Source organism: Squalius cephalus, assembly GCF_949319135.1.
Source record: "Squalius cephalus genome assembly, chromosome: 13".
Lineage (NCBI taxonomy): Eukaryota > Metazoa > Chordata > Actinopteri > Cypriniformes > Leuciscidae > Squalius > Squalius cephalus.
In genome coordinates this window covers 9,884,098-9,901,124 of record NC_137134.1, presented here as the reverse complement: position 1 = coordinate 9,901,124, position 17,027 = coordinate 9,884,098, and the positions used below count along the sequence as shown (strand labels likewise).

Sequence of the window (17,027 nt, the reverse complement as noted above, 5' to 3'; positions counted from 1 at the left end):
ATGTTAATTTGAAAAAAAAATTGGGTTGAATGATTCAATGACTCACTCATAAAGACTTCACTTGTTGCTGAATGAATCTGCATTTCGAACGAATCTCTTCAATGATTCAATGACAAATACACTTTTTTTTAGTCACTTGTCGCCACCTACTGGAGTAATGATGTAATTGATACAGTAATCATTTTCACTATTTTTATCTCTACCTTAGACATCAGTGTTTATATCTGAACTACTTCTGTGATCATTTGAATGTTTTCTGTGATCGTGCTTGTCAAAGATTTAACATACAAAGCCGATCGTGTGGGTGTCTGAATCGAGATCGCATTCAACTTTTCACGATTAATTGTGCAGCTCTATCAAATGCATTGTTCTTTTATTAGCTGAAATATTTGGACATTCAACACTGATATACAGATTGATGTGAATACATGTTGGGTAAGTTCAAATGCTTAGTGTATAAGCTAAGCTATCAGGCTAATCAGGTAGCTGTATGCTATGCTAGCTAATTAAAACTAAAATTGCATTAAAAAAATGAATGTAAAGATAATTAGTTGTATCAAAGAGAGTACCCAGACAGAAAGTGCTATGTAACTTTACAGTTGTCAGAAGAAAGGAAGTCAAACAATTACTGTTTTCACACAGCCATATTCATAATGGTGTTTATCAAATAACATCAAATACACCAACAGAGAAAGAAAGTTCTGGATTCTTCTTCTCCAGTCGCTTAGAAAAATACTCATTGGTGCATTCACGGCATGTCGTAATTACCATAATTATGAGTATGAGAACTCATAATTACAATTTTCTGAAAGCTGCAGTCACCATTTCACCATTTCCATTTCAGCAGATTTCTTCTCAGCGCGATGATAAATGCAGCGTTCACACAGGTCAGAAAACTAAGATGGCAAACCTTTGTTGTCCTTGCTCTTCCGGAATACAAACATAAAAAAAGTGATATTTTGCACAGATAATGTGAAGCATCATGTCCACAAATAGCAGTTGGATAGTAGCCTACTGAGTGCACCACTAGTTAAATTTGAACTTGAGGGGACGTGAATGGTACCATAGATTTTGAAGCCCAAATAAAAGCATTATAAAAGTGATCCAAACGACTCCAGGGGGTTAATAAAGGCCTTCTGAAGCGAAGCGAAGCAATGCGTTTTTGTAAGAAAAATGTCCATATTTATAAGTTTATAAACTATAATCACTGGCTTCCAGTAATGTATGGATTACTTTTATGATGCACTTTTTTGGGCTTCAAAATCTAAGGTACCATTCACTCCCATTATAAATTGGAAGAGGACATTAATATAACTAAGATAATGTTCAGCTGAAAGAAGAAAGTCATAGGACGGCTTGGAGGGGAGTAAATTATGGGATAATTCAATTTTGGGTGAACTAACCCTTTAACAAATGAAACCTAAATGCTGCACCTTGAACTCCAAACAAACTTCGTTAGTTCGGTTTGGCCTGAATGTGTTTAATATCACAGCGTTCATTCTTCGATTTCGTTAGAATTGTATCTGGCTTTAAATTAGACAAAGGCTCTGACAGATGTGAATGCTTAAGGTATTTTAGATTGTGGGAAGGGTCAGGTTGAAAGGATACTAAACAAAACAAAACAGCTCCTACCGAACATGTCAATGCCTGACCTAGTCAGCACTGCTCGAGATGAGTGAGTTTCAGGGGCTCATTTGGAAACATGTTTGATGATAAATCATTTCCCTCTGAGTTGTCTTCCTTTCCTCTGGGCTTTCCTTGAAGGTGTTTTTCTTTGCTTTTCAGCCAGAGCGAACCGTGTAAGTCGTCTCTGAGGGGGTGTATATAATACTCGGGTCCGTGCGCGTGACACTGTAGAAGCGTGAACGCGACTGCGCACAACTGCCATTAAATAAATAAACTCTCCGACTAAAATACTTGCTGATCCTCTCGGCCAGTCCTGGCACAGCTGAGGGAAATATTTTATTCCCAATTCCCATTCCCAATGCGAACCTGGGAAGAGCGTTTTTTTGTTGTTGTTTTTTTCACTCATTTCTGCACAATGAGGATGCGCGTGCCAGTGTAACGTCCTGAGCGCGCGCGCGTGTTTTAGAGGGTGTTGGCATTTAGTTAAAAATATTAATAATTATTAGAATTATAATAAAAAAAGAAGAAGAAAAATAAATAGGACTGCCAGTTGTTTACATTTATTTGTGTGTGATTATTAATTTTAAAAAACGATGTTTTTTTGTTTTTGTTTTTTTTTCTGCCGATGTGAGTCCACAGTCTATCTACTACAGGCATAGCATAATAATAATAATAAAAAATATTATAAAATGAACAATACAAAAATATAATAAGAAACTATTTATTATAGCCTAACTAATAAAAATGTGTAGGCCTGTCACAGATCTGATGACAAAATAGTATTCTATAGTAACAATGCAACAGTTCTATAGTGCGTACAAGAAAATCCCTTTTTTTCCCCTATTTTTCTTTTTTTTTTTTTTTTTTTTTTTTTTCAGGGTCCGGTATTAAATCAACAATGGCTTTAGTGTGAATCTCATGAATAATTATGAACCATTAATTATCATGACTTTGACAGAAAGAGCATGTTATGTCATGCATGCCGAACAATATACACGATGGTGGAGCAGAAATGTGTTTTATATAAGAGATAAAGCCAATCAGAGAGTGTTGAGTATAGAGCTTCAGAAGTACATACTGTACCTCAGCGTTATCTCAGCCGAAGAGCGTCAGCGCCCTCTGCCGGAGACAGTGATCGAGCCGAGCACAAACAAGTGAAGACAGGGGCATAAACAGGAGATTTAACACAACATTTATTACATTCTTCACCATTCATATTGCCTCTGGCTTTTTGATGAATTACTTCAACTCATTGGATTCAACAATAATGCATAACTGCGACGGTAATTCACATATGCTAAGAGAAATGTAGCGTGCTTGAGGGGAAGCAAATGAAGTGATTAACATTGATAATAATATTTATACATAAATTGATTGTATTCTCATCAGATTAACAAGTATACAAATATGATAAAAAACACATTTGGTGGCACCTTATTATAGCATTTATGGTACTCTAGTTTATGCATTGTTGTGTTAATCGTTTAATAGTTTGAATAATTGCTGAAAGGCAATAACTCCCTATTTTAAAATATAGATATGTTGCAGAAGCTTGTTTGAATTACTAGTTTTTATTTTAAGCATTCTTCCCATCAATGAAATAAACAGCAGATTCCCATTGTTATAACTATATATTATTATGATTAGTACTGGGCAACGATCAATCGTGATTAATCGCATCCGAAATAAAAGTTTGTGTTTACTTAATATATGTACTTTATATAATTATTTTATATAAATACACACACATGCATATGTATATATATATATATATATATATATATATATATATATATATATACATACATACATAATTTATTCTATATACAAATATTGGATATATAAGTGACACATTTTTCTTAAGTATATACATGCATGTGTGTGTGTGTGTGTGTGTGTTTATATACAACAACAAAAAAAAAAACAAAAAAAAAAAACAAAAAAAAAAAATATATATATATATATATATATATAGCCCACAGTACACACACATATATTATGTTAACACAGACTTTTATTTTGGATGCGATTAATCGTTGCCCAGCACTATGTAACAAAACCACTGTAATGTAAAGTGATTTATAATTACCGAATGTGCTGGGCTGGTCCCTTTGTTTACTTTAAAGACACTGGCCCTTTAAGAGACACACGTCACACAAAGGACCGGAAGCGACATTTGGAGCTGCAACCATCAACACTTGAAGCCATAAACCATCATTAAACTGCTTCTGGTTCCTGCACAGACGAGTCTGAAATGACGCTGCTGCTGCTTTAATGCGCTTCAGCACCGTTTAAGGGCACGTCTCGGCTATTCAACACAAGATAATTTTAGTCCAAAGAGCGAGTCAGACAGCTGAATATATTACAGTAAGTACGCTACCGCAGTGATGCATACTGGCCGTGTGTCAAACCCCAGTGCGCCGCCTACATAGACAACACCACAGGCGTCTTTCTCTCTGCCATACAGGCCGTTATAGGATTTGCTTGTGTTTATTGTGTCCTCCAGGGTAAACCTTAGACATTAAATAAAAAGTAATAATAACAATGAATACAATAAAAAGAGAAAAATTAAGAATATGATTTTTTTTTTTTAAATGCTTGAAGATTGTAAATATTAGGAATTAAATATTGTTCATAAAGTGTAATTTATGGTAATTGCTTTTTGTATGTTATATTAATAAGATTTACACTACATGACACACGCACACACACATACATATGTGTATATATGCATATAACCAAAAGCTAAATTGGAGACACCTTACATTAGCATTCATGTTGCTGTGTAGTTTTATGAATTGCTGTGCTAATAGTTTTAGCTTAAATTATTGCTGAAAAGCTATTAAATAGCCTACAATATTTTTAAATATAGATTTGTTGCAGAAACTAGTTTGAACTGCTAGATTTGATTTTTTAATGTCGTTTTTATTAATTTATTAAAAACATATTTAATGCTATTTTAAATGTATTTTTAATGTTATTTAATGTTGTCATTATTAATTATTGTTGTTGTTTTTGTTATAACAACACAACAAAATATAACTAAATATAAAATGATTTTAAATATTAAAGACAATAAAATTAGCATTTGAAAAACTATATAATGAATACAATAAAAAAAAATAGATTTTCATTTTATATTTTCTAAAATATATTGGTAACACTTTACAATGAGGTTCGTTAGTTAAAGGTATAGTGGAGGTTCTTTCCAAATTTTAGATAAGACCCGCCCTCTCCACTTTTTGAAAAGTTTGATTGATTCACCAGAATGATTGACAATTAGGAGGACCAATAGTATAGGTGATCCACCCGGAAGTAAAAAATCCTCCGCTATACCTTTAATGTATTAACTAACATGCACTAACAATGAGCAATACATTTGTTACAGTATTTATTAATCTTTGTTAATATTAGTTAATAAAAATGTTAGTTCACAGAGCATTAACGAATGTTAACAAACACAACTTTTGATTTTAATAACGTATCAGTAAATGTTGAAATTAATATTAACTAAGATTAATAAATGCTGAAGAAGTATTGTTCATTCTTAGTTCATGTTAACTAATGTAGTTAACTAATGTTAACTAATGAACCTCATTGTAAAGTGCTACCAATATACTTATAACAATGCTCTTGATCAACAACGCGGATCTGCCTCTGTGTGAAGTTGAGCTGTAGTTTCTCATCACAGTCATGAGCGCTGAAGCCTTGAGCTGCACTATAAAGTCACCCGTCGCGCTGCAGATTGGAGACGCTGTATCTGATTCATCTCGCCCTGGCGTCTACATAACAGACATCACCCTCGCCGAGCCTGCGAACGTGAGTGTCTCTCACAGTACATCACTTCAGAAAGGTTACAGGTATTGATTGACCAGCATGGGTTTATCAATGCCCGATATCTATCTATTATGACATCAAGGTATATCCCTTTTTGTGCTTGTGTCTAGATTCAGGAGATCTCTTTCAAGAACTACTACACCGCATATCTGACGGTCCGTTTGCTGCGCAGAGAGGAGGGTTCTGCTAAGTGGGTCACTTGTTTGAGAAACTACTGCCTCATGGCTAATCCACACGCTGAGGCCGGGTCACATGACTATTTCTCCATCTACAGACAACAGGTAGGACCAGGCCACAAATCATTTATAATTTGGAAAAGAGCAGCGTGAACATTCTGCTAAACTTCTGCTTTTGTAGAATAAAAGTCCCTTTGTGGGGGTTTGAACCTTCAACCTTTTGGATCTTTAACCACTACACCACCAATGTGGCGAAAAGATTTCGTTTTTCCGAAACACAGAAATTTAAGTTATAGCCGAAAACCGAAACTCAGAATACATTTGATTTAATAATCCAGGATTTATTTATATTTATAAAATATTTAACATTCAAGATAATAAAGTATAATTGTATAGCTTGTAAACATTTCAATACATGAAGCAATTTGTCATGCCTCAATAAAGAGCGATCAAAACGACTTTTATTGTTTGAGTTTTGTTATAAAATTGACAGAATTTGAAAGCTGAGGCTTTGTTTCATATCTACAGTAACAAAGATTGTTGCGATTATTGGATGGCACAAATAATGTTTAGTGAAGTTTTGTTCACGCATCAACAGGAAACAGAACAAGCTAAAGGATCTCGGGTTATCAGAATGATCAATTAAAAACTAGAAATCGATGTTGTCAACTTCCTTGCGTCCACACATTTACCGGTTATCTTATTGTGTGCACGAAATTATGGAAGCTTCTTTCCACCACGAAATAAACGATAAATAAGGTCATTGTGACTTTTTGTCTAGCAATTCTGACTTTATTTCTCAGAATTCTGACTTTATTTCTCAGAATTCTGACTTTATTTCTCACAATTCAGAGTTTATTATCTCACAATAAAGAGAGAAACTCTGAACTGCGAGAAATAAAGTCAGAATTGCGAGGTATAAACTCAGAATTGTGAGAAATAAAGTTAAAATTATGATAAATAAAGTCAGAATTATGAGAAATAAACTCAGAATTGCAAGAAATAAACTCAGAAATGCGAGAAATAAAGTCAGAATTGCAAGAAATAGTCAGAATTGCGATAAATTAACTAACTATTGTGAGAAATAGTCACAATTGTGAGAAATAAAGTCAGATTGGGAGATATAAACTCACAATTCTATTTCTCACAATTACGAGTTTATACCTCACAATTCTGAATTTATTTCTCGCAATTCTGACTATTTTTTCACAATTCTGACTTGCAATCTGACTTTACACTCACCTAAAGGATTATTAGGAACACCTGTTCAATTTCTCATTAATGCAATTATCTAATCAACCAATCACATGGCAGTTGCTTCAATGCATTTAGGGGTGTGGTCCTGGTCAAGACAATCTCCTGAACTCCAAACTGAATGTCAGAATGAGAAAGAAAGGTGATTTAAGCAATTTTGAGCGTGGCATGGTTGTTGGTGCCAGACGGGCCGGTCTGAGTATTTCACAATCTGCTCAGTTACTGGGATTTTCATGCACAACCATTTCTAGGGTTTACAAAGAATGGTGTGAAAAGGGAAAAACATCCAGTATGCGGCAGTCCTGTGGGCGAAAATGCCTTGTTGATGCTAGAGGTCAGAGGAGAATGGGCCGACTGATTCAAGCTGATAGAAGAGCAACTTTGACTGAAATAACCACTCGTTACAACCGAGGTATGCAGCAAAGCATTTGTGAAGCCACAACACGCACAACCTTGAGGCGGATGGGCTACAACAGCAGAAGACCCCACCGGGTACCACTCATCTCCACTACAAATAGGAAAAAGAGGCTACAATTTGCACAAGCTCACCAAAATTGGACAGTTGAAGACTGGAAAAATGTTGCCTGGTCTGATGAGTCTCGATTTCTGTTGAGACATTCAGATGGTAGAGTCAGAATTTGGCGTAAACAGAATGAGAACATGGATCCATCATGCCTTGTTACCACTGTGCAGGCTGGTGGTGGTGGTGTAATGGTGTGGGGGATGTTTTCTTGGCACACTTTAGGCCCCATAGTGCCAATTGGGCATCGTTTAAATGCCACGGCCTACCTGAGCATTGTTTCTGACCATGTCCATCCCTTTATGACCACCATGTACCCATCCTCTGATGGCTACTTCCAGCAGGATAATGCACCATGTCACAAAGCTCGAATCATTTCAAATTGGTTTCTTGAACATGACAATGAGTTCACTGTACTAAAATGGCCCCCACAGTCACCAGATCTCAACCCAATAGAGCATCTTTGGGATGTGGTGGAACGGGAGCTTCGTGCCCTGGATGTGCATCCCACAAATCTCCATCAACTGCAAGATGCTATCCTATCAATATGGGCCAACATTTCTAAAGAATGCTTTCAGCACCTTGTTGAATCAATGCCACGTAGAATTAAGGCAGTTCTGAAGGCGAAAGGGGGTCAAACCACTGATCTATATAGAATGACTGGATAGCTCATGACGTCATAAACAGTGAAGCCACCGCGCCGCCATATTGGTATTCCCTAGTGAGCTCACGCGTTCTATTGAATCAATAGGAAATTTTATGATTTGACTGAAAAAACATTGCCTAACGAGACACAGTTTTCAAATCTAAAGTCTCCCTGTATATTCTCACAACGCAAACATCCAAAGCATTTAAATGGGTATTTGTTTAAAGTCGGGAAATTTTTCCTGCTTATTAAAAAACGGCAATTTCTTTGCAAAAGGAATAAAACAACACGAGCGCTGTATGCTCTCTCTCCCTCGCGCATATCAACATCAATTGACACAATAGTAAAAGGTCGGAAGACCGATTGTGTTTTATAGATTAGTAGTTTGTTCATATAAAGTGTTTGATTAGCAAGTACATGTTCAGGAAATGCATAATACAAATTGTATGGGTTAACGTTAATGTAAGTTAACGGTAAACGGAGTCTGCACGAAGCTCTTTTGAAGCTGTCAAATGGTGTCACTATTGGACACTTACCGTAATTGTGATTATTGCTGCCCTGAGGTTTCTTATAGGCTACTGTTGACTGTTTTATCGTTGTTTTTTGAAGAAGCAGCAGCATTACTCTTGCCTCGGAGAAAACAACACGGGCATAGCGACAATTTTGCATATAAATTATTACTTATAGGGCTTGAATTACAATCTGTGGGCAGTTTTTCTACATCCTTTTGTGAACGTCGTTTTACACTTGTTTACTGCACAGCGGGTCATCTTAAAAGTGCCGTCGGAGCTACCAATCTCTGTATAGGCCTAACGGCCGTTGGAGCCCTCTGCTGGTAGGGAATCGTAAGATGGCCGCTCGAACACTTCCGGTGGCTTCACTGCCTACTGGCAGTTTAGAACGTCATGAGCTATCCAGTCATTATATAGATCAGTGGGTCAAACACAGTATTAGTATGGTGTTCCTAATAATCCTTTAGGTGAGTGTATATCTCGCAATGTGACTATTTCTCACAATTACGAATTTATTTCTCACAACAGTTAGTTTATTTCTCGCAATGTGACTTTTTCCTCACAATTCTGACTTTATTTTTTCACAATTCTGACTAGCAATCTGGCTTTATATCTCGCAATTCTGACTTTATTTCTGACAATACTGACTAGCAATCTGACTTTATATCTCACAATTTTAACTATATTTCTCACAATTCTGACTTTCTCGCAATGGCAAGTTTATTTATCGCAATTCTGACTATTTCTCACAATTCTGACTTTATTTCTCGCAATCTGACTTTATTTCTCGCAATCTGACTTTATATCTCGCAGTTCTGACTTTATTTCTCACAATAGTTAGTTAATTTATCGCAATTCTACTTATTTATCGCAATTCTGACTTTATTTCTGACAATACTGACTAGCAATCTGACTTTATATCTTGCAATGTGACTATTTCTCACAATTACGAATTTATTTCTCACAACAGTTAGTTTATTTTATTTCTCGCAATGACTATATTTCTCACAATTCTGACTTTCTCGCAATGGCAAGTTTATTTATCACAATTCTGACTATTTCTCACAATTCTGACTTTATTTCTCACAATAGTTAGTTAATTTATCACAATTCTACTTATTTATCGCAATTCTGACTTTATTTCTGACAATACTGACTAGCAATCTGACTTTATATCTCACAATTTTGACTATATTTCTCACAATTCTGACTTTATTTCTCGCAATTCTGACTCGCAATTTGACTTTATATCTCGCAATGTGACTATTTCTCACAATTACGAATTTATTTCTCACAACAGTTAGTTTATTTCTCGCAATGTGACTTTTTCTCACAATTACGAGTTTATTTCTCAAAATAGTTAATTTCTCGCAATTCTGACTTAATTTCTCACAATAGTTTGTTTATTTCTCTCTAGTTTGTTTGCTTCATACGAAATGACACTGACACCATCAAAACATTTTCTCGTGACCAACATGAACATGAGCGAAATCCGCATCAGGAACTTTTTTGCTCTCATACGAAACTCCCAATTGCACAGATTCCTACTGAAATAACTGAATTTTACCCGCAAAATTTTCAGTACAACTGTAAATGTTTACCGCACCTTTATAGATTACGAATTCTTCAAATTGTGCATGTATGACAATTTACTTATTTCAAATAGCAGTATATGCCATAATTACTGCTTTTGCAATCAGGCAAAAGATGTGATATTTGTAATCTTTTTTAATAATGTCCTCTGTGACAACACCAGCAATTGTGTCTGCAGGATATCTTCAGTTTTTCAATTAAAAAACCCTAACCGTTTTGTCAGCCATCCCAGCATAATCGCAGCAGCTCGGAGAACATTTTGTTTGTCATCACGGTGATTTGGCCCATTTGTGGCTCTCCGGGGATCTGATGTCCCGGTCTTTGATCTGTGAGTTGCCTGTAATGACTGCTTTAATGTATTGAGATCAGGCTCCCTCAACGCTTTTCAGCTCCGTTTCAAAGACATGAAGATATTAGATGCGAGTCCTCGAGTGAACTCTCAGATGATTGGATGCGAAGCTCTGTGCTGTATGGACACCTTTAGTGTCATCAAATGAAATTTGCATTGAAAATCCCACCTGGGACGCCACATAGCTCTCACCCCATCTGCCATAATCTGTATAAGCCATTTTCTTTTTTTATGTCAACTGGCAGTGGAATTATAAATAAGTCTTTATTAAGAAAGGTAGAAATATTTAAAACAACGTCCTTGTGGGTCTTTATAATTACAAGGACATGTCTTCACTTATGGATTCTTACTGTGAATGTAAAATAATTAGTTCACTCAAAAATGAAAATGCTGTCATCATTTTACTCCAAAACCTGACTTTCTCTCTACTGTGGAAGACAAAATATTATTATTTTTTTAAAGAAAACCCTTGCTGCTTTTTTCATAGATTTAAAGTCAATTGGGCTGTCAAGATCTAAAATGACCATAGAGAAGATAAAAGTCTAATATAGACTATTTTATAATGTGTTTATGCTTATATATGTTAGCTGAAACTAAAACTATATATATATATATATATATATATATAAAACCTTTTTTTTGATTGAAATAAAGCTGAAATAAAATATAAGTATTATATAAAACACTTGAGTGAAAGTTAGAATGTTTTCCTTGCAAACTAATTGAAATAAAGTAAATTTAAGTACTAAACCTGAAATAAAAACAAATTAAAGGGGTCATATAATGCCATTTTTGTACAAGCTAATATGATTCTTTAGGGTCTAAATTAAAAGTCTGTAATATACTTTAATTAAAAATTCTCATTAGTATTGTAAGAAAACACTCATTTTACCTGGTCAAAACCAGCTCTGTTTTCAGCACGCCGTTCAAGTACATGTGTCTTTAAATGATAATGAGCTTTGCTCACCCCGCCCCTCTGTTCTGTGCGTACACCGTAACACAATAACACAATAACCATAACGCGTCATTCATTATAAACGTGGGATTATGAATTATATTGAGAACGTCGTACATAGAAAAAATGCCGTAATGTACCCTGAGTGTAAACAGCCGCATTCATCGTGAAGCGTGCAGCAATTACCTTAATATAAAGGTTAATAAAACGTTACACTCACTTCAGTTATTCTGGAGGTGCTACAGGAACACGAATAGTTGGTACCGATCCTTTTTTCAGGAGCAGCTTCTTAGCAAAACCAGCTTTATAACGTTACTGACCCTCGTTTATAAAGCAGTCTGGTGTGTGAAATGATTCGCGCAAACATGAAAGCATTGACATTGATTGTGGGGAATATTCCCTTCGAAAACAAACTCAGCCACTGCGTCTTCAGCGGTTCGGATTTAGGAACATTAAAATGATGCTGTGTTCGTTATTACACCCAAGAACAGAACACCACAATCGCTTAGACGCCATTCTGCTCATAGACAGTGCTCCAGCGTATCAACAATGACCGCACCGGTCCGCGGGGACTATGATTGACAGCTCGCTCACGAGCGAGGGCGGGTCTGTGTTGAAACGCTGCTGTCAATCAACAATCGTGGGAGGGGCGTTGATTTTGTGACGTCACAAAATCGAGCGGCTTGATTTGAGATGGGGGAAAACATATAAGGAGATTAAAAAAAAACACTGGATGGATTTTTATCATTTTATGATGGTTTTGTACAGGCACTGCCAACACACATTTCAGTACAATCAACTTGTAAAAGTGCATGTACCATTATATGACCCCTTTAAAGCTAAATAGAAATATAAAAAAAATAAGAAAAAGCACATAAAATTACTAAAGCTAAAATTATATAAATATATATATATATATATATATGTGTGTGTGTGTGTGTGTGTGTGTGTGTTATTATTACATTATTTGTAATAATTACAATTATATGATTTAATGATTTATAATGACAAATTTTTTCACTTGGTTGTGAACTAGCACAAGTGATTTAAAGAGGTAAAGAGTGGCGGTGTGTGGCATTTGCATGGTTTCTCTGGAGACGGCCTTCAAAATCTCTTTAAATCTCTGAGAAAACAAGCAGATAACTTGCCAGTCTTTGCAGCCTTGGTTTACTCCTCTGCATAAGTAACTTATTCCAAGCGTAAAAAAAGTGACACAGTTTTGCAGATTACTACATGAAACTGTCTCTTTTATCAGGTTTTCATTCTGTCTAGTTAATTAAGGCTTGGAAAACGCACATCCTTAGTGTCTAAATTCCGACGTTCATTCTTAATTTAACCTTTGTTTCTTTGATAGCTGCATGAAAGACCCAGAACTCTCCCAACTTTGTGTCACTTCTCGCTGAGATCTTTTCTTCTCTATATGGGTCTTCTCAGATGCTGACGGAGCCTGATAACGTGACGACAGTAAGACTCATCTCGCGACAGCCCTCCTCAGTGTGGCACAGTTTCAGCATTGAGGAAATTAACATTTACCCGTGTGCAAAAGAGGTAACTATGCAGAATAAATGGTCATTTATGACATATAATTAATCATTTAATATATATATACAGTGCCCAAGATCGTTACCACCCTTTGAAAACCTCGAGCCGAAACAAGTTGTAGATGTAACATTACAAAACATTAACTACTTTTTCATGAACAGTACAATAAATGTTTTTCTGTGAATTTTGTTTTTCATTTGTTTGGTGTTGTTTTTTTGTTGTTGCTTTTGTATGGAGTTTGTTTTATATATGCTTTGTGTGCTTTTGTTTTGTTTGTTTGTTTGTTTGCTTTGGTTTTGGGTTTGGTTTGTTTGAAGTTTGTTTTTGATCTACTTTGCTTTTTTTTTTTTTTCTTTAGTTTCAATCAAAACCTTTTATTTTAAAACAAAACCTACATAGTTGTTTTTTTTTTTTTTTTTCTGGACAGTTCGTATTAATTTTGTTTGCTTTTCTGTTTTTGTTTGGAGTTTGTTTTGTTTGCTTGGTTTTTGGTTTGTTTGTGTATGTTTTTTTTTTTTATTTTTTTTTTTTGTCTGTCCAGGACTCAAGAGCTAGATGTCACTGGCTGGATTTGTTTAGCTTTGTTTTTGTTGTTGTTGTATGCTTTTTTGTATTATTTTTATATTTTTTTTTTACTTTTTTACTTTTTTTTTTATGAAGCTGTATTTTACCAAAACGTCATCAATGGACAATATGTTCCTGCTTGGTTTTGTTTCATTTTGTATTTGTGTTTGTTTGGAGTTTTATTTATATATTCTTGTATTTATTTTATTGCTTGGCTTTTTGTTTTGTTTACAGAGTTGCTCGGTCCATGTGTTATTTTTGTCTTTCAAGTACCCAAATCCATTTTTTAATTTGTTTTTGGTTTACTTGTTTTGTTTTTTGTTTTTGTTCTGTATTTTTTTGCTTGGTTTGGCAGTAGTTTACCAAACCTTGTTCAGTGGTTGTGTTGTTTTCGTCTGCCCAGGACTCGGAGCGAGATGTTCCTGCCTGGTTATCCACTCTCACACCTGTAGAGGAGCCTCTTGATTTGAATGTGAGTATTGTGTGTCTTATAATTTGTTGTATAATGCACAACAGTTGTCATCTAATGAATATTGAAAATCTTGTTGTTTAACAGCATTTACAATGCTCCCTTTAAAGACTGCTAATGCCATTTCATTTAACAGCACACAAGCGTCTCTGTAGTTTCTTTGTATTTATGCAGCTCTGAGCTGTTAATTAACAATTTTGCTTAAGAACAGAACGAAAAGATAATTACGGAAATGTATGAAACTCTCAGGTTGTCGTTTTTCAATCGCTGAGCATTGTGGACGTGTCACAACTCCCAGTCCCCATTTATCTGTCATTTGCATTAGAAATGTAAAATGCTTGTTTGATGGTTTGAAAGTGTCTCTATAGCTTTATCAATGAAGGCTTAACTTAATGTTTATTTAAACAGTTTCACCACCTGAGAAGCAGAAGAAGTAATCATAATTCATAATTTGTGGATTTGCCTCTAGTATTCCATTATGCTTTTTTACTTGTTCAACTTTCTTTAGTGTAAAATGTTGCTGTTTGAGCATGACAATGTCTGCAAAGTTACCAAGTCCCTCCAGCGGGAGTTATTCTCTATATCAGTGTCACTGTTTCTGAAGTCCTTGAAATGCCTCCATTGTAGTCTTGAGTTTTCTTCTGGGAATGAACACGTCACAATATTTCTCATTTAAACAATTCATATGCTAAATAAAGGGGCGGGGCCTGGTTGAGTTAGTTAGTAGTGTGGGGGCGGGAGAGTTTTCAAACACCTTTGAAGCGGTTGACCAATCACAACACACTGATCCAGCCGACCAATCAGAGCACATTATGATTTTCAGAAGGAGGGGCTTCATAGAGACAGGAACTAAACAGGGGTGTTTTTCCCGTACAACGGCGTTAAGTCGCTGCCTAACAACCATAGTACGATGCATCGTTGATGAAATCAACTAGCTAGTCACGACCGTACTGTCGCAAAGTGGTCATTCAACCACGTTGGTTTATGACGTCACGCACGTGTGGGAGTAATAACTTCTTTTAATGAAACCGTTTGAGATCGAATTAACGCTAGATGTTTTACTATAAATTACGGACATGACATCTGAGGACTATTTCTCATTTTTCTCAGTTATTTTGCTTTATTTCCAGATTCGATCATAGGCTCGTTCTTACATAGTAGAGCACGTTCACACATGCGCAGTCTTCAAACACGGTGCTTTAAATCTCTTGACAAACTCAAAGACGTAAATTACATTTTTATGCATTCTAAATAAAAGACACAGGTTGTCCTGAATGTCATCTTGCTTATTTTGCTCAAGATAGTGATTTATTTAGTCCACATGTCATGCAATCTAGAAACTCTGCTTCTAACCACAGGTCGAGAGCTGTCGTTCCAACCACACAAGTTTGCGATGCTGTTTGCGAATGTTCGTTGGAACGATGTTTTCGGGAAACGCTGACTCGTTGAACTGCTGATAACGACGGAACTTACAACCATAGTTGGCTAACGATGCTTTCGGGAAACACACCCCAGAGCGTTACTGACAGACTGGGTAGGGAGGAGCTGCAAAAATGGAGAATATGTGAAAAAATAATGAACATTCAAGCATGAAAACATGTTCTAGAGCCCAAAAACAAAATTAAGACTTTGTAAGAGGGCATAATAGGTCCTCTTTAAAAACCCATATTTGTCTACCGCCAATAACAAAACTCTAAAACATTAAATGCAAGAGATGTTTTTTTTTTGTTTTTTTTTTGTGATGAATACTTTTATGTGAAAATGAGTGATATGCACTCTTTATATATACATCTTACAATAATAATTATTCTCCTCTCTATGGCATTACTTTACTGCCACTTGCTGGTCAAAACTGAATCTGCGACTGCACTGCACAAATACCACGATTTTTCCTTGGACGACGTCAAGTGTCTGGTGCATTATACCTTTAATAATGCGTGTGTGTGTGTGTTGCTCAGGGACTTCCTGATCCAGAGACGGTGTCCTCCAGCATTCAGCAGATGTGGGCGCTCACTGAGATCATGCAGGCGAGCCAGACTGCGGCTTCCATCGGACGCTTCGACGTGAGTTACGCTGTCGTCTACCTGTACCATTATCTTTCTTTTGTACTGAATTAACATGTTAATTCCATTTTCAGGTGGAAGGCTCTTACGACGTCAAATTACTGTCGTACACATAACGGGAGTGCTGAAAACTGAACCACACTTATCATCTGTTTCATTTCCTGAGATGAAACCACTTGCACTGGGATTGTTTTATTCAATATTGGAATTACTGTTCATGCATGCTATTTTATTGTACATATTTATTTATTTAGGTTTCAGTATTATTTAACTTACATGAAACTTTGATGTATATTACATATGCATCTCATAAACTGGATGAATGACTATAAACAGCACAGTATTATGTGTAATATGCATAACTGGAAAATTCATTTGGTCAAAGGTTGTGGGGAGGCTGTATATTAAGTTGACATGCAAATAATTAAGATTACTTATGTATTTATTTACACATTTGTGATTCACATTCAATAAAAATAGTCATCCATGCGTAAACTGCAAATGTTTCTCATTCATCTTGGACGCTGTCGTTTGTAAATAATATTAATTTATCGAAGTATGTAATTACATTGATGCACTGTTACATTAGGCTTCAGTCTGAAGATTTATTGGGTTGCACTTTATTTTAAAGTGTCATTGTTACAGTGTAATTATATATTTAAGTACTGAGTAATATTAATGAACTACATGTACTTACTATAGGGTTAAGGTAGGGTTAGGGTTTGGTTGAGGGTTAGTTGCATGTAATTATGCATAATTTACTGTTACTACTAACATATGTAACAAGGACACTGTAAAATAAAGTGTTAACATTTATTGTCATATTTTCAGCACCTAATTAGAAAAATATTCCGCTACTTCTGCCTATAGGAATTATCTACCACATAATGTCAAATTAAATATTGAGATAATCTTCATGGT

At 35.5% G+C, this 17,027-nt stretch overlaps 1 protein-coding gene across 2 annotated transcripts; it reads left to right on the top strand.

Moving 5' to 3' along the window:
* The first annotated feature begins 3,764 nt into the window (after positions 1-3,764).
* nicn1 (nicolin 1) lies at positions 3,765-16,605 on the top strand. Of its 2 annotated transcripts, XM_079889908.1 has the most exons (7): positions 3,765-3,993; positions 5,318-5,445; positions 5,574-5,744; positions 12,903-13,016; positions 13,978-14,046; positions 16,002-16,106; positions 16,181-16,605. In XM_079889908.1, the coding sequence occupies exons 2-7, from the start codon at positions 5,320-5,322 to the stop codon at positions 16,220-16,222; spliced, it is 627 nt and encodes a 208-aa protein (XP_079746034.1). In that variant the 5' UTR covers positions 3,765-3,993; positions 5,318-5,319; the 3' UTR covers positions 16,223-16,605. The 2 variants fall into 2 exon arrangements, with proteins under 2 accessions (XP_079746034.1, XP_079746035.1); XM_079889909.1 differs by lacking the exon at positions 12,903-13,016.
* The last annotated feature ends 422 nt before the right edge of the window (positions 16,606-17,027 follow it).

Excerpts from the sequence above, each read along its gene's own strand:
- nicn1 (XM_079889908.1), top strand. The coding sequence starts at position 5,320 with ATGAGCGCTGAAGCCTTGAGCTGCACTATAAAGTCACCCGTCGCGCTG. Across the intron at positions 5,446-5,573 it reads CCCTCGCCGAGCCTGCGAAC|ATTCAGGAGATCTCTTTCAA; the intron begins GTGAGTGTCTCT and ends GCTTGTGTCTAG. Across the intron at positions 13,017-13,977 it reads TTTACCCGTGTGCAAAAGAG|GACTCGGAGCGAGATGTTCC; the intron begins GTAACTATGCAG and ends TCGTCTGCCCAG.